The sequence below is a fragment of the Grampus griseus genome (assembly GCF_964374135.1).
Source record: "Grampus griseus genome assembly, chromosome: 4".
In the NCBI taxonomy this organism is placed as follows: Eukaryota; Metazoa; Chordata; class Mammalia; order Artiodactyla; family Delphinidae; genus Grampus; species Grampus griseus.
In genome coordinates this window covers 34,260,976-34,279,327 of record NC_138997.1, presented here as the reverse complement: position 1 = coordinate 34,279,327, position 18,352 = coordinate 34,260,976, and the positions used below count along the sequence as shown (strand labels likewise).

The 18,352-nt window shown below is 38.8% G+C and overlaps 1 protein-coding gene across 1 annotated transcript in view; it reads left to right on the top strand.

Moving 5' to 3' along the window:
• Positions 1-495: 495 nt before the first annotated feature.
• TLL1 (tolloid like 1) overlaps positions 496-18,352 on the top strand; it is a gene marked incomplete at both ends in the record, with an annotated part of 248,343 nt that continues 230,486 nt past the window's right edge. Inside the window, one exon of the mRNA XM_082653600.1 lies at positions 496-664. Coding sequence (XP_082509726.1) covers positions 496-664 — 169 coding nt within the window. The remainder of the gene's footprint in view (positions 665-18,352) is intronic.

Genomic DNA, 18,352 nt, shown 5'->3' with positions numbered 1-18,352 from the left:
AAGGCAAACAGTGCATCCCCAAATCCTCCCACTTTCGCCCTTCTCGCAGCCAGTTGCCGTGCTGCTTCTGCGGCTTTTAAGGTCTGGCGGCGCAGGGATGTCTGCCCCCCACCCGCGACCGCGGTCCCCACTTTCAGCTCAGACGCGTTGATGTGCAGAAGGGTCTCGTCCTCCCAGGGCGGTGCCGGGTCTTGGGTGCGGGACACGTGCGGGGCCTGAGCCCGGGGACCTGGGAGCCTGAGCCCGGGAGCCTGAGCCTGGGGCAGCCGAGCCGTTGAGCCGCAGGAAGGACGGCCGCGGGGAGGCAGCCTGGCCGCGCGCCCGCCCGGACCCGCTCCGTACCTGCCCCCGCCCGCCACCTAGCCCGCGCCGGGGGACAGGCCGCCCAGCCCTCTCTCGGCCCGACGGCGCCCCATGTCCCCAGACACCTGAGCGCCGGCCGCGCCGAGGAGCCTCCCACGAGGACAGCCACCGGGGCCCTTCCTCGCGAGGAAGATGGGGCTGGAAACGCTTTCCCTGGGGATGCTCGCGTGGCTGGTGGCCACGGGGGCTGTCCTCTGCGCGGAGCTGGGGGTCTGCGCCGGCCTCGACTATGACTACACTTTCGGTGGCAACGGAGAGGAAGAGGCGGAGGCGCTGGACTACAAGGATCCGTGCAAAGCCGGTGAGTGCCCTCTCGGGGCGAGACAGCGGGGGCGCGGCTGGCGCTGGGAGGGCGCCGGGTCTCACCTGTCTCTTTCCCACCCCCTCCCCACCCCGAGGGGCCGCGCCGCCTCCTTTGCCGCAGCTCTGCGCCGGCGGGACCGGGTGCCAAGCTCTGTCTCCGAGTTTGGGGACCTCCTGGAGTTCCTACACCCCACCCCCCACCCCCGCCCCGGCGCGGCGTGACGAGCCGCGGACGCAGCAGCCAGGACTCTGAGTCCAGCGCCCGCGGCCCGGCGCTTCTCTGGCGGCGCCGCCCTGCTGCCGGGCGCCCGCTATCCCGCGCTTGGGCGGGTGGACTTCACGTCGGGACACCTTCGCCCCCTCTCGGCCAGGGTCCTGTGTGCGTCCCAGGCGACAAGGGGATGGCGACATCCTCCAAAGCTCCCCCGCTGAATGGATTCAGCGCATTTGCCCATTTCAAGAAACCCTAAAAACACTTCCAAGTTGCCGTCCCATTCAAACTCGTTTCTCGCCCCCACACCCTGTTTGCACCCTTAGACCTGCGGTGGCACCGAGACGCCCCGCCCGGCCCTTCTCCCGCAGCCTGAGGTCAGAGTCACACGCCCTGGCCCCGGGCCCTGTTCCACTTAGGTGAGGCCAAGGTGAACCTGGGTCGGTGGACCCACCATTCACTTTGCGAGGAAAGTGATCACGAGGGTCCTGGGGCCGATTAGGTGAGTGTCTGTAAACAGAAGGCACGTTCTGCCGCATCTCAAGAGGAATGGAGGGCAAAATCCCCAAAGTAGCATTGCCGCTCCGATTCTGTGCGGATGGTCTGCCTGCGATGTCTTCCTTTCCTTAGCTAGGTAAACCTCTTTTGACCTCTCTTGGGCCTGAAGTTAGGAAAGATGTACGCAAATGAAGGAAAATGCTGGAAATTCCCTTGTTAACTTGTACCTTTGATGGCACATTGTTCTGACAAGGAGGGTATGTTTGTGACAGGGAACATATGTGTTCGCGTTGTCAGATCTTTCCTGGTGCACTCTTACTCGCGTACTTCTTCAAAACTTGGAGTAGCTTAGCAGAAATACGTCAGTCTGGAATTCAGAATTCTGATTTAATTCAATTTTGCTTATAAGTTTCCTCATCACCTTTAACACTCAGTCTATCCCACCAGAAGTTTCCTAGGCCTTCCTTGATAGTTTAGAGGACAAGACACCTTTCTGCTGTGGTTGGGCAGCCAGAACTCAGTATACAACTCCCTTAAACCTACTTTTTATTGAGAAATTTGTTTTGAATAATGTTTGCAACTGGGTGGAAATTGAGGGTTTTCTTGTTTTAGGAAAGGTAGAAATGAAGTATATTATTTCTAAAGATTGTCTACGAAAACACCTATTCTGATGCTCTGTTGTGTGAAAGATTCAGCCAGCTACCAATATAAGAAAATCAGGGCTTATCTATACATTGATCTGATTTCAGGAAAATAAGTGTAGTTTTCTATACACATTAAAGTAAAAGCTTATGCTTTAAAAAATCATTAACTTCAAATATGCATATATTATAAGAAGTATCAAAAGTTAGCTAATTCATTTTCAGAAGTTATGTTGTTTCAGGCTTATCTTAACATTAGAAATTGTATAGAAGAAGGTTCTGTGAACATGTGTGTTTTTCTATTTAAGAGTGCAATTTTACAATTTAGTTGTACCATGTGTATTGAAACACACCTCAAGCATAAATGTCTATTTTCTTCAGCACATAAACATCCAGGCAAGATAAAAACAACAACAACAACAACCTTAAGAGCATTTACTTTTATTTTTCCTTTATTACTGGTTTATTTTATTTTATTTATTTTCTTTTTTTTTTGGTTTATTTTTGAACAGAGCTGTTGAGGATAAAACAGCAATAAAACCAAATTTGTATGGATTATTATTCTAATCTTATTTCTTCCCAATTTTTGAGTACAAGAGGCAAACCTGTACATGTGTGTAATGAAAGAGATATAAGAATGGCCCAAGTGGAAGACTGAGAAGTATGGCCAAAATCTGAGATCACTTTTAAATGATCAACCCTGCTTTTTTAACTTAGTGAAATGAAAGGCTTTAATTTACCATCTTGGCTAAAGAGTAGCAAAATCTTAGTCCCTCTTTTTGGCACTGTATAAGACAAATAAAAGTAATAACAGGGAAAAATTAAATAGTGCATTGAAATCCCAAACAAGAGTCAAAAAAAGGTCACTAAAATAAGAAAGATGAAGACAGATATGTGAAAGATAGCCAAAAAGCAAGAGGGGGTGCTCTCCAGACTCCAGGATACCTTTGATCTGCCCTTCCCCAAGAGCAGAGTGGAGGGCATGGCCCACTGAATAAGGTGCCCTTCTCTAACAGGGGTCCTAAGGTTCCTGAAACTATATGGTAGCTTAATGTCATAGTGACTAGCATAGCTTTATGGTTTCAGAGCACTTTGAGTACATTATTTCAGCTCAATGCACAGCCCAAATAGTGGAATTTGTTAATGTTACCATTACCCAGATAGGAAAACAATTGCTCCATGAGCTCAAACCCATTTGTTAACGTTACCCAGAACTTGATTCCAAGTCTCCTTGCTCAAAGTCTGCTTGTATTAAACAATTATACTGTATTCTTAGCTGGCCTTTTGGAGGCCTTCCTTGAAATGCAAACAACAGAAATTTGTCCAGGTTTATCTGAGTCTAAACTAATAGAAGTGCAGTTACTTTCATTAACTGATATGAATGAAATGACTAAGAACGTAATTTTATCTTTTCTAAATACAGTGAGAATATAAAGTCCTTGAGGACAGAGATCATAACTGATTTTTAATGTTTATCACAGGGATGCATTAACATTGTTAGATATCTGGAAAGTTCTCAATACTTTCTCATATCTATAGACTATTAATATTGATCTTCATCCCTCATTTACATCTCATTCTAACCAAGATCAAATGTTACCCAAGGAGAAATATTACTTGTTAAAATTATGCCATCCTTAATATATTTGTGAAACAATATAACTTGTATGCCTTTCAAAACTCTGATTTGAAGTTCATGAAACTATAGGACAGAAAGGAAGAATTTGTGTTAATTTAACTTTGCTTTAGAAAGAAATTTTTGATATAAATAGAAGTAGGTAAGTCAGTGTAGCACAGCCTCAGATGTAATTTTTATAGCCAAATCCATTAGGACAGAAAAGAGGTAAATGATCTCTATATATAAACAGACACAGAGATGCAGATAATTCAAAGGAATGTCTGTCTTGTACATTAAGGTGTCAGCACAATACATAGTCATCTGAATTTGCAATCAGATTTCTCTTACTTTCTCTAGTTCAAAAGGGTCCTGTGGGATACTGAGAAGCTGATGCTGCAGGAGGTCATTCCAGAACAGAGACTGAGGTGTCCTGTTTCATTGCTGTACTGTACCAGTAGATGTTAATCTGCGTATCTGTGAATATCTGTGAAGAGCCTGGGCAAATTCAGTGTGCAAATTAATCTCTCAGATTTGTCTATAGATTACCTGGAAAAGCAGACATCTGATAAACCAACTCTGTGTTCTCTCCCTACTCCCTACCCGCTTCCTTCCTCCCTCCCTCCCTCCCCAAACCTTCCTCCCTTCTTTTCTCCTTTTGTATTTAAGGGGGTATCAGGAAAGCACAGGCAATTGGAAATATAATATCTAAAGAGGAAGAATGAATAAATTAGAATTTTGAATGATGAGTAGAGGCTGATAAGACTGATAAGGAAGGGTATCTTTATCCTCTTAAACAAGTGTGAAAACTCTGAAAAAAAGACTTCCCTACCTTTAATCTTCTGAGTAAATGGTTTATTTTTCTTGAAAAAAATCCAAGCATGATTAAAGGTCAGTGACTTGCAAGGTTAAATCTGTCTTTAGAGTGGCATATGCAAGCTTGTTTATATAGAAATAGGCTTTTGGTATCCTAAAGGATTATTCTTCCTGCTTTTCTTTATAACCAGTGTCCTAATGTCCTAGTATACTAATTCTTAGGGAAATTTTCATAAATTTATAATCTCTCAGTAAGATCTTATCATTTTTTGGTTCTCAGTGTTGTACTTTCTAGCTTCATTGGCAGCCTCCCAGGTATGGCATTTTAGAATTTGATGTTTAACCCTATGTCTACTTTATTCCATCATAATATTAAATATCCAAACATATATTTACTGCCTGGCACCTCTTTAGGTTGCCAAACCCTCATGTTAAAAATGTATTTCATAGAGCTGCTTCTCTTAGCTAGTCTCTTCTGTTTTAGTTTTCATTCCTCAGATCTTGATTTTTTTTTTCTCCTCCTGCCTCTAGTGCCAACTCAGAAGTGGTCAAAATACAGTTTTTGCAAAAGGGATGGATAAGAATTCTGTAGAGTTGAATTCTATTCATCATTTGCCAATAGTAATTCTTTAGCCCTTGTCCTGAGGGCCTACATTGATTTTTTTTTGGTCCACCAATGGCAGTTACTGATATTAGTTAGGAATAAGATAGATTGTTTTTTCTTAAATATATCCTCTCAGTCTAAGATGGCTCTAAAGCTCCTTTTTGTTTGCTTGTTTACACAGTCTCCTGAGATCTTCCCACTTTTTGTCTCTGAAGAGGGTAGTGTGCTTTACAAATTCAAAATTTAACTGGCATCCCTTCTGTGAGGTAGTTCCTGTAATAATTCATGGAACTTTTATGGTTTCCCTTCAAGTAGGTGCTCTTTGAGCCCTCCTTTCTCTGTTTAGGCCTACTTAGCCCACCGCAGAACAGTTAAAAGTGGGTAAGAGCTAGTAAAGGCTTTTTGAGAAAGTTAATATATAATTCCACAACTTTTCCTCTTGCCCTCATGATGGCTCACTTTTCTACAAAAGTCTAGTATATACCATATATAGTTTCTTCTACAGAAAACATATTTTCTTCCCCCATTGTGTATGTATGCATCTGATTTTTGTACATCTTAGCAACTTTCCCTGATTTAAAATTTAGACTCACTTGTTTGTAGTTACCACTGTATTCTTTGTAAACCTTAAGAATATTAGTCACATTAATGATCCTTTAGGCCTCTCAATCAGTGAGTGTACTGGACAGGGGTTACCCTTCATTGTTCCTAGAACTCAGGTAGATAGTATCAGATGCTAGTGATTTACTATCATTAATTTTTTTCTTTTTAGACTGTTATCTATTGTTTCTAATAGTATATTAGCACCATCTGCTTAAAATGTTTAAAACTAGGACCTTCCCTAAGCTTTTCTAACAATGCTTGGAAAAGATAGAGGCAAATAATCCATTTAAAATGCAACCTTGCACATCCTGCTGGGACCATCTGGTGTCTGGGGAGGTGGGGGAAGGGAGCTCTGCTGATCCCCCAAACTGTAAGGAAGGCCCCCGCCCACAGCATTTTGAGCCCACAGTGAGGCCTGGGCTAGGCCAGGGCTCAGGTGCCTGGCCAGATTCCTGGGGATATGAGATTTCCTCTACTAGGGGAATTTTGAGGACCCTTACAGCTCTTTTATGTTCCAAGATCTGGAATTAATCATGGACTTATCCTTCCTAAATTAAGGTGTAGAGAGTTCTCTCCCCAACCCTGGATACAATAGAATGATTTAGCAATGTGGCTTCGGTGGTTTATCTCCTTTAGTTATCTATTGAAGAATGCTACGAGAGGAGGAACATTAAAATATAATTTTAACTCAAAGCTATGAAACAAATTGCATAGAATGTGTTCTTTCTCAGAAATCAGAAGTGGGGGCTCCTTGCTTATTTATTTAGTTCTTGACAACATCAGCCCTGAAAGTGGGATATTGACTATTAAATTTTGAGACATTGTGGGCTGGCTAATGGAATGCTTGCTTTGTCAGCTTCTTACAAAATGTGTACTAATCCTGCCAAGCTGCATTTGTATTAAGAAGTATCGTAAATTAGGTGTTAACTGAAATTCAGAAAGTGAACCAATGAGGTGTTTGTCTTAATCAGCTCTTCTCCTGCAACTTACATTTATAGTTCAACCTAAAATATTTGCTATTGACCATATTAAAAAAAACACAAAACTTCTCAAATGATAATAGTTCCAAAAAGTTGAAAGCATGGTCAGAAGTGTTTCTAAATATACTACTTTTCCCAAAACTAAATCTAATTTTATGTATTAATATGCTACTAAAGCATTCATCTCAATGTTTGAAAATGACATTTCAACAATTTCTAACACACTGCCCCATTTTACAAATCAGGGAGTCATTACGGAGGTGGAGACACAAAGCATGTATTTACTATCAGTGTCTTCTGTGTTGATGAACTTCCTATTGATGACACTTAATTTGTGTGATGAGGGAGGAGGATGTGGAATAGTTTTTGTATTCCTTACATTTCTCACTTTTGTTAAATTTCAGCACATGGATTGTGTGCCATGGGGGCACCTCGAATGGCCCCTAGGCTGGTGGTTGATATCAGCAGGTTTGGAGTTCTCTTTCGCCATGAGTGGATTTGGAGTGTTTATTAAGATAATCCCGGCCCTTGGGCAGCATTGGAACCACCTTGGCCTTTGTTCAGTCAATTGACTATCCTGAAAGGAGGGAGCTCCATTCCTCTACCCTGATCTTTCTGATCCAAATGCCTAGTAGTTGAAGTTTATGGTTTTGTGTTTTGTACTCAGATTTTTGTGTTATTAAGTATCCCTCACTGCATGAAAGTTAAATACCAGGGGAGAGCATCATGCAGAACTAGAAAAGAGCCAAATGGAGAAATTTCCAGAGAATAAATCCTTGGACTCCATATACCTCACATATCTAGGAATTGCCTTCATGACTCATGTCAAAGTAACATAGCTCATATTTTTACATTGTAAAAAGTCTCATGTCTTCACCATACCCTTATCAATTAACATTATTGTTAACCCATTTGGACACATGAGGAAACTGAAACTCAGAAGGATCCAGTGTCTGGTCTGCCATCCCAGTTGATAAACAGTGAGAACTTGACCCCAGGTTTGGTCTGTGATGCCTCTCTTTTTATGAATCTCCTTTGCTGGCTCTCCAGTCAGTACAAACATATTAAGACTGGCAATTGAAGTGATGGTATTTGTGCCATGTGCATTCATCCACTGTGATTTTCTTTAGTGAGGGTACATCTTGCCTTCAACGTTCTTGCATTTTATAAGCCATATACTGTACTGTCAGAGTAAGGCCAATACTTACTTTCAATTGTATGGAATATTGGGCAGGCCCTACTCCCTTTCAAGAGGGTATTTCTTAAGTGTAGAGTCACAAATGAAATACCTCAACTACGTGTAAGACAAATGAAAATGAATACGACTAATTCTAATAGAGATATATTTGAGTGCAAAGTAGTCTGGGGAGAAACTGCTATATGTTGCCCCAAGTATATAAATTGTGACAGCAGGCTCTCCATGTTGTTTAAGGTGGGGGTTGAATCGGATTTGAGTAGAATTCAGTCATTAGTGTCTTGTTCCTGGCACAGGCCCTGGCGTTTTATGTGGTACCCATTAAATTGTTTCACATTTTAGATTGCTCTCTGAGTATTCATTGAATTCCTGCTTATGAGCCCATAAAGAGTGTGAAGAACATCCTTTCAAATGCAGGCTGTTCAGGAAAGTGGTTTACAGTGTACATTATATATGTAAATGATGTGTGAATGCCTTTGAGAAAACAAATATGCTGTAAGAAAGTACCTAAATAACTTTATCTTTTCAATTCCAACTTGTCTAAAAACCCTCAGGTCAAAAACTTGAAAGTTCGACGGCTCATAGAGTTAACTAAACTTCTTGGAACTCCAGTCTGGTTTCCTAAGAGTAGGAAGTCTGGCACATTCAAAATATATAGTATGTGTAATATTTACTATATTACAGTTTCTTAGAAGAAAACATATTACTGTTAGCAAATTATCATGTTGTCTAGGAGGAAGATTTTCTGCTTGTACTTTTCCTCTAACAAATGATTAAGAATGAAACTGGTAAAACAGTTTTTCTAAACCTAAGAACAAGGGGAGGTTTTCCTTTCATATTTACTTTTTAGTCCCAGGAGAAGAAATAATATATATTTGGATCTCCAAGAAGTGTGGCCTGCAGGCAGTCATCAGGGGAAGAATAATTAGGATTTGCCCCCTGGAATGGGTAACAGAAGTAATGACCTAAAAATCAGGGGTCTTGTGTTGCATTATGTTTCTATGCACAAAGAGATTGTGAGCAGTTTGCTGGGGGAACAAGTGACCAAGAATTAAATGCAGAAAGAAGATTCTGATTATAGGCTATACCTCCTGTGTGTCCCAGGATTTAAATGTTTATAATAAGAACAGATTTCTCGTGTATGTGAAGGTGGAATGGAGAATCATACACAAAGCTGTATGCTTCATAAACAAGTATCCTTTAATACCCCTTATTTCTGTATTGCATGGTACCTGTAGCTTAATGATAACATGTGTTATGTTACCCAATGATAGAATCAGAATTTGAATCCAGAATTCTGGATTCCATGTGCTGCCATGATGTTTCTTCCTTTTTCTTCTTCTCCCTCTTCTTCTTCTTCCTCTCCCTCTTCTTCTTCTTCCTCTCCCTCTCACCTTCCTCCTCCTCCTTCTTTTTCTTCTTCTTTTGGTATGAGGGCTTTTTTGCAACTTGGGGATGGTTTCAAAAATCATTTTCTTGGGCCTCCCTGGTGGCGCAGTGGTTGGGAGTCCACCTGCCGATGCAGGGGACACAGGTTCGTGCCCTGGTCCGGGAGGATCCCACATGCCGCGGAGCGGCTGGGCCCGTGAGCCATGGCCGCTGAGCCTGCGCGTCCGGAGCCTGTGCTCCGCAACGAGAGAGGCCACGGCAGTGAGAGGCCCGCGTACCGCAAAAAAAAAAAAAAAAAAAAAAAAGTACGTGGTTACCTTTTTCTTTGTTTACAAATTAGGAGAAGCAAAAGCAAATGATAAAACAGATGAAATGAATATCTAGTTTTTTTTACTTACACTATTCTACCGTGGTTTCAAAAAGTAAATGTAAATTTTTCTTTCTTTACATAATTCTAAGTGGGTAGTGGTATGTCAATTGGAAAACAAACTGGACTGGTAATTAAGAAATGTAATTTCTACTATTGGTTCTGCTGTTGTATTTTCACGTAACCTTGGGGACGTCCCTTGATTTTTCTTTACCTTAGTCTCTGAGACTTAGAAATCTCTAAGCCTGTTCAAGTCCCAAAGTTTTCAGAATCCTCGTTTCTCTGACATCAGAACAAGAGCTCTTCTGATGTGGTACCAAGAAATCTCAGGGCCAGTGACTCACACTGTCCACTCAGAGGACAGGGAAGATTTTACACCTCTTCAGTGGTCAGTCTTGATAAAGCCTGAGGTTTCTCATGGTTCCAACCAAATCATGACAGCCACCAGGTTGCAGCTGCAATAGGTTGTGCAGTTCCTTGACTTGACTTTGCCAAAATTGGCCTTGAAACCAATTTATGCATAATTTCCCACTGCTGTTTTCCAACCTCAGTCCATCAGTAAAAATCTGCCAGAGTAGTGACAAGTTATGTGGGCATCACATATGTGCTTATCAGAGCATGTTAGTCTCACAACAGCATCAGAATTGAGTGTTGTTCAGTCAGATTTGTATGTTGGATGAGCAGAACATGGTCAGTGGATGGAAAAAATCCAATTCTTTCAAGTTTTATATCAATATTCATAATGGAAAGAACAAGAAATTTAGGCAAGGAAATTGCAGGAAAGTTTTTCTGGCTCTAAGCATTTTTACTAAATTCACGACATATTAAAAGACACATTATATTAATCACTTATATCTATCCTTGAAAACATTCTTCCACTTGGTACAAGAGAATGATGCTAATTATCTTCATAAAATTCAACTTCTCAGACCTCCAGTTTACTGAATTGTCTAGTAAGGGACTACTCTTTTCATCATAAGTTAACTTATGTATATATTTTTTTAATGAAGAGTCTCAATTCTCAACCAAGTCTTTACCAAAGGAAGTTTTCATTCTTGAGCTTTTATAATAGTAAAGAACGAACTCCAATAGAAATTAATAGCATGACTCTAGGCAATGTAGTTTAAAGAGCACTGGATATTGTGCCAGGAGACCTAGGTGTAAGTCTTGACTCTTCTGTGTTTAATTACATTATCTTGGTCTACTTACTGAACATTTCTGAACCTAAATTCTCTCATTTGTAACATGGGGGTAGTGATACTTGGTCCATAAAACATGTAAGGGCAAAATGCACAAGGTCTTGGTAAACTGTGATGCACCATACAGATGCAAATTAACACAACCAGTATTTTGCAACTGATATGTTTCAGGAAGATGCTTGAAACAAATAAGGTGTGTTCCCTGATAGTAAGGATTTCAGTATCTGCCAGAAAAAAAGCAACATGTGTTTCAATTATCAATATGAATGTGTAATAAACAAAATACTGTGGTAACACAGAGGAAGGAATTCATTAATTATATTTGGAATTGAGAAGGCTTGTAAGGGAATGTGGCATTTGAACCGAATCTTGAAGTCTGTAGTATTGTTCCTGGAGAAAATGTGGTGTAAAACTTTAGAATCAAATAACTAAATAAAAACTGAAGTTGTGAAGATTCATGGACTTTTATGAAAGGACAGTAAGTGGTAAATAATCTAATGTGGGTAGGGTATGTTAGGGTTTGTGCTTTGGCAAGAAATGATTCTGTTAGGTGCAATGTAAAGGATCTTTAATGCCTAACTAAGGGGTGTGAATTTGATCCCCTTGGCAGTGGGATGGGGACTTACTGAAGTTTTGAAACAGGTCATTGGCTTGATAACAGCCAGATTTTTTTAAAGATAAGTGAGGATGTGAAGGATGGTCAGATGTAGTTGATGTAGGAAGTAAGGAGCAAGTGGGAGGAGGGAAACATGCTGGAGTAAGAGTAGAGGCAAGTGTTGATGAGTACTTTCATATGCACTGTGTCAGCAGTTGTAGAAAAGAGGGGTTCTATTTAAAAGACCAGTCAACAAGTGGATAACCTTGGGGTGGAGGTCGAGAGATATAAAGAAAAGGAAGAGTTCAAGATGATGTCTTCGTGGCTGCCTACGTGAGTGGCGTGAGAAACTGGTACAGATGAGCCACGTAAGAAACAGGATAAAAAACGCATTTGTGTTTTGTAAAGCAAGTAAGTTTGGATCTCTTTGAGTTGCACAAAATTTTTGATGTTTGTTATGCAGGTCTTGGCCTGTTGTTGTTCTTTAGGAGTAGATTGGTTATATCTGAGCTTTTGTATTCTGTATTAACTTTGAAATCAACTCATCATGTCCCACTGTTTGGATTTAGATGAGAATTGCATTGAATCTATGGGTTATTTTACAGAGAATTATTTTTATGATATTGAGTCTTCTAATTCACGGGTATGGTATATATCTGCATGTTTAGGCATGTTCTTTAATACTCTTAATATTTTTATCTCTAAAGTTTCTTTCTTCATGTTTGATAGACTTATTCACATATATTTTCTACTTTTGATGACATTTTGATATACAATTTTATAAAATTTCTCTTTTAAGTCATTTGCTGCTCTTGTGTAGAAATGTATTAGATTTTTGATGTAGTTAATTTTTATCCAAAATCTTTTCCAGTCTCTTATAAATTTTAATAATTTATCTGTATATTTTTCACATAGGTAATCAAATCATCTGAAATAAAAGTGTAGCTTTGTTTCTTCATTTACAATTCCTGTGCTTTTAGTTTAATTTAATTTATCTTACCTTATGTGCTGATAGTCTTCCAGTGTTACATAGAAGTGATAACTGAGACCTAGTTTACTCTGTTCCCAGTTTTAAAGAGAATGCTTTCAATTATTTATCAATTATGCTACTTGGTGTCTTTTTAAAAAATAGGTACCTTTTGTCAGATTAAGGATTTCTGCCTTTCCTGAGATGATATAATTATCCTCATTTCACCTTTTAATGTGGTAAATTAGAATAATTGATCTACTAATATTAACCCACTTTGTATTTCTGAGATGAACCCAATTTGATCACAAGCTATCATTCTTTTCATATCCCTATATTCAATTTGTTGATATTTAGTTTGGAATTTTTGTTTTATGGTCAGTAGTTAAACTGGCCTGAAACTTTTCTTCTTCTATTGTTCTTGTTAGGTTTTAGTGTCAAGGTATGTTTGCCTTATAAACACTCTGGAACAGTTTGTGGAAGATTGGAATTATTTGTTCCTTATAATGTATTGAAAGAGTTTCTCTTTGTTTCTGTTGGGTGTCTGGGAGTACTAACAATTCAGGACAAGTTTAAACTAAATTTTCTGCTTAAGTTTATTGGACTACCATGGTAATATAAATTTATAATGCAAAGCTACTTTGGGGGTGATTTTTGCTTATGAGATTTCAGAGGATATTAGCTTTTCTCCATTCTACTTAGGTTCAAGCTTTCAGAAAATCAGTTTTTGTGAAGTTACCTGGGGTGCTATGAGTCCCAAATTTGGGAGTCCCAGATTTTTGAGAGCTTATTCTATTATTCTTTTCAGCTTGGGTGGACCTTGGACTGTGTCTTCTGTCCTCTGAGCCCTGCTTGACAACAAAATTCAGTAGCCATGTCAACCAAGCTTGGCACATGCCCTCAGTTGAGGGGTGGCTTTATTTAGTCTTCTGCTTATCTGTCTGGATTCCCTCCTTCGCTCAGCCATGAAAATGTTTTACTCATGTTGTCATACATTCAGGGAGATTTTTAAAAGTATTTTATCTAGCATTTTTAGTTATGTAGGAAGCTCAGCCCCATAGTACCTAGTTTGTCATTTTGGCAGAAACAGCAGTCTTTAAAAGGGACTTTAAAAGTTAAAAAGAACTTTAAAATATTAAACATCATCAGGACATTTCCTTCTAGATCTTAAAAATTATGATGATTAAATGGCTTTATTTAAAAACTCATTTATCATTGTTTATTAAATATAACCATAGGTCTTCTATAAGAATATACCATATGTATACTTTGGTTAATTGGTAATTTCATAATGATCGAGGCTCCATTTGTCTTATCTGACCTTTCAGGATAGCTATGCACAAGAACTCCAGAAGTTTCATGAATTTTGTGTGACGACTTCATTGTAAATGTACACTTTTTTTTTTTTCTTTTTGCTGTACGCGGGCCTCTCACTGTTGTGGCCTCTCCTGTTGCAGAGCACAGGCTCCAGACGCGCAGGCTCAGCGGCCATGGCTCACGGGCCCAGCCGATCCACGGCATGTGGGATCTTCCTGGACCGGGGCACGAACCTGCGTCCCCTGCATCGGCAGGCGGACTCTCAACCACTGCGCCACCAGGGAAGCCCAATGTAAACATTTTTATACCCTTCACTTGAAAGGATTCAATTCAGATTTCACAGGGGAAGAACATCCATGTGTAAGTCAAACTAGCCATTGTGATTTGCAAGGGAAAGATGCACTGCTTGAATGAAGCAGTGTACAAGTTATCTGCACTGACTTGCTGCCTTTAGGCAAATTTGATTACTCTAATCTTGCAGGATTATGCTTTTCTTAAACTTTCCAGTGAGGTAGATTGGGAATCTGTTTCTACATCTTTTGATATTTAATGTATCTGTTTTACCAATTTTGAAAAAACAGAGAAGCAACCCACCATCATTCGATATCTTCAATTTTTAAAAAAATAAAGTTTTTTATTTAAAATAAGAATAACTTCTTTGGGGCTTTCCTGGTGGCGCTAGTGGTTGAGAGTCCACCTGCCGATCTAGGGTACACGGGTTCGTGCCCCGGTCCGGGAGGATCCCACATGCCGCGGAGCAGCTGGGCCTGTGAGCCATGGCCGCTGAGCCTGCGCGTCCGGAGCCTGTGCAAGAGTAACTTCTTTAACCTCTTCTCATATGACTATTCAAAGCTTTAAAAATACAATTTTAACCTCAATTGAAATTTACTCATTCAAACTTTCCTGTATTGCCTTTTTAGTTACAGGACCTCAAATGAAATCTTATTAAGTCATAGAAATGTAGCTCTGAATGTACTTTTAGAGGTTATAACCTCAAACTCCTCATATTAGAGACACTATAATATTTTGAAGTCCTAACCAATCCCAGTTATCATGCTTAACCTATTTTGGAGGAGATTATGTAAATCGATGAAGTTGGTGGTGGTGACTTGTGTATATGAAAAGAGGTAGATTAGAAAGGTCACTGCCATACACTGTGTCATTCACTGATTCGTTATTGTTTCCTGAAAATATGCCGTTAATGATTGCTTTGAATTAAGCACTGCTCTTTCTATGCCTCTTTTCTTTTAACACAAATACTCTTTGCTGGGTAAATGTTAAGTCATTAACATGAAAATCATTAATGTGAAAGATCAGACCTGTTTCATAAACATACTAGGAACACAGAAAATAAGAAGGTGGAGAAAGCAGCTCTGAGGACAACCCTAGCCTACTTTACCACTTTGCTTTTGGGTAGCTCCTAGTCTGGGTACTCCAATGACTCTCTTGCCGTTTAAATTTTTGCATTCCTTATATTGGTGCCTCTGCATTATGCTCAGTCATTCTTAGTGAGCCTTGATCTGGGTTGCGTTTATAGAGATTTTTCTTCTCTAAAAGAAAGTTTTAGAGATTTCATCTTTAAGATGGTAGCCATTTCCCTCAACTTCATTCTTTCTTTTAACTCCAAATTGTATTTGTCATTTTAAGTCATTAGTGAGCATGTAAGCTAGTACTGAGTTTTTGAGCGAGACTATCACTTGATAGTCTTATAAACTTCCGTAGAATGATAATAAGTTTTAAAGTGCTTTTTTAGTAGGTTTTCTAAATGAGTGTTCACTACTTAAATAAAATTTGATCCAAATTTAATGATAATATTTCTTGATATGGGACTGACTAAAATCATGCTAAATTCAAGCTGTGTAAATTTCTGCTTCTGAACAGGATGGAGTAACAGGGACCAGATTATCACTGTGCTTAAAACTGTACAAAATATAAGGAACAATAGTTCCCAAGACATTGGAGATCAGGCAACAAAGGAGAGTGGTCGTTGGGAAATAGGAAATAAATGAGGTGAGCCCTATGACTGCCCCAGCTTACTATGTATACAACAGGGCTGGAGAATCCAGGCAGAGACCAGAAGTTTCCCTGTTGAGGAGATGGAGCTGGGAGTCCAGAATCCAAAGAAGCTAGAGTTTATGAGGCAAAGTACCAGAGAGGAGAGAGCTGCATGGAGAAAATTTTGGAGACCTGCAGAGAATTCCCAGCAATGTCCAACCTGAATACTCAGCAAACTAGTGATTAGTGCATATATGTAAAAAGACTACCCAATACTCAGGAAATAACTACCCAAAAGGATAAGAGGGAAAAATCCTTGGAGCTCACATAGAGCTGGTAAGAATGCTCTGTTGTCACCCAGGAGAGTGGAAAAACCTCATAATTTACTGGACATCAGATAGAATCTGAGAAGAGTTTTTCCGCAGTATTGGGAATAGCTCTACCCTAAACCCTGCTCTGGTCCTACCTAACAAAGCTTGAAAAAAAGATCAGAAAAGATCCAAGTAATTTAACTGCTTCCCAGAATAAAACTCAAGAGTATTTATAGGAATATAAAGATATCCAGCAACCAACAAGTTAAAATTCAATCAGCATTGCTTCTGGCATCAAATCAGTGTTGCAGCATTGTTTTAAGAGGCAAAAAAAGAAAAAAAATATGGTAACAATGAGAATGTCTAATATTAGGAAAATGGTTGACTAAAATATGTTATATCCTTAGTAAAAAATAAAATGAAGATATTGAAAAGAATTAGTTAAAGCATATATGTGTTGATTCAGCTCTCTAAATCAACACATATATGCTTTAACTAATTCTCTATATTCATGAGTTAATGAATGAAAAATAAAAGCAAGCTGCAAAAAACCCCACAAAAATTATATATTTTGTCTATATATTGTTTACATATGAAAAATAGAAAAAGGTATGGAAGAACACATACCAGGTTGTTAATATTTGTTACCTGAGGAAATGGAATAGGCGTAGAGTGTACAGACTATATAATTTTTTCTTTCATATAATTGAATTGTTTTATTTGTAAGATAAGCATAAAGTACTTTGTAATTTTTCAAGCCTTAAAATATTTAATAGGAAAAATTAATGACAAAGACTATGTAGGGATATTAAATATTTTTATAATACAAAATGACAGTGTGGAAATATTAGTTGACTATATGCTTTCAGTACAACTGTAAAAATGGGATAAGCATGTAAAAGATAAAGACTAGTAAGAACTTGAGAGTTTTTTTTAAGGAATGCTAGATTTATGTATACTTCCCCCCTTTGTTATGTCTGAATGTTTGTGAGCGATAATAATGATAGTTCTATTATGTAAAGTATGTAAAATATAGATGGAAGTGGATGAAGTGTAAATGAGAAAACAAAAATGAAAGTTATTAGCATGGAAAGCTTATAAATCATTTTGCTTTTTCAATTTCCCCAAACTTTATGTAATGTTGTAATGTATTTATAATAAAGTAACTCAAAATCCAACTGGGCTTGCAAAGAACTACAAAAATATAATTCACAATGAGGAGGAAAATCAGTCAAATAAAATTGTCTCAGAAATGATACAGATGATGGAACTAGTAAACAAAGACATTAAACTAAATATTATAATGTTATTTCATATGTTCAATAAGCTAGAAGAAAGATTTAAAAAATAATTTTTAGACATGAAGAATATTAAAAAAGACCCAAATCAAATTTCTAGAAATGAAATATCCAACATTTGAAATTTACAATATACTGAATGGTATTACCAACAGATTGTACGTCGCAGGAGAAAAGATTAGTAAACTTGAACACAATACAAGAAACTATGCAAGATGGAGCACAAAGAGAAGAGACTTTAAAGCACAATAGAGTATCAGTGAGCTGTGGGACAATGTTAAGTGGCTTAGTGTGCAAGTAACTGGAGTTTCTGAAGGAGAAGAGGTAAATGGGGGTGGGGTGGGAGAGAACAAAGTCTAGAAAACTATTTGAAGAAATAATACCTGAAATTTTCTAAATCTGATGAAAACAGTAAATGTGTAAATGCAATAATCTAAATAAATCCCATGTACAAAAAGCACAAAAAAATCTGTACTATGTCACATAATATTTCTTATATCCAGTGATAAAGAGAAGATATTAAAGAAGCGAGAGTAAAGAACACATGACAGAGGAACATACAAAGGAATTACAGTTTACCCTTGAACAACTTGGGGGTAAGGGCACTGACCCCAAACAGTTGAACATCTGAGTACTGCTATCTGTTCCTCAAAAACAAAGGAATTGATAAATGACTCACCCAAGGGAAGGAGGCTGAATCATTTTGGATAGAATCAAGACTCAAATCCTAGTTTTTTTGATTCCACATATTGTGATCTCTAATTGAACACAAACTTTCCTCGACACTTAGTTAATTTAAAGATCTGTAAAATGAAAATACAGGCACTATGTTTATTGAAAAAAATCCATGCATGAGTGGATCCTGGCACTTCAAACCTGTGTTGTTCAAGGGTCAACTGTATATAAGGAGGAGCAAGGATAGGAATGACAGCAGATTTCTCATTGTAAGCAATGTAATCTAGTAGATGGTAGAGCAACATCTTCAAAATACTGAAAGAAAAACAGTGTAAACTTAGAATTCTTTACCTAGTAAAAACATCTGTCAAGAAATGAAGGCGAAATACTTTTTCAAACCTACAAAAGCT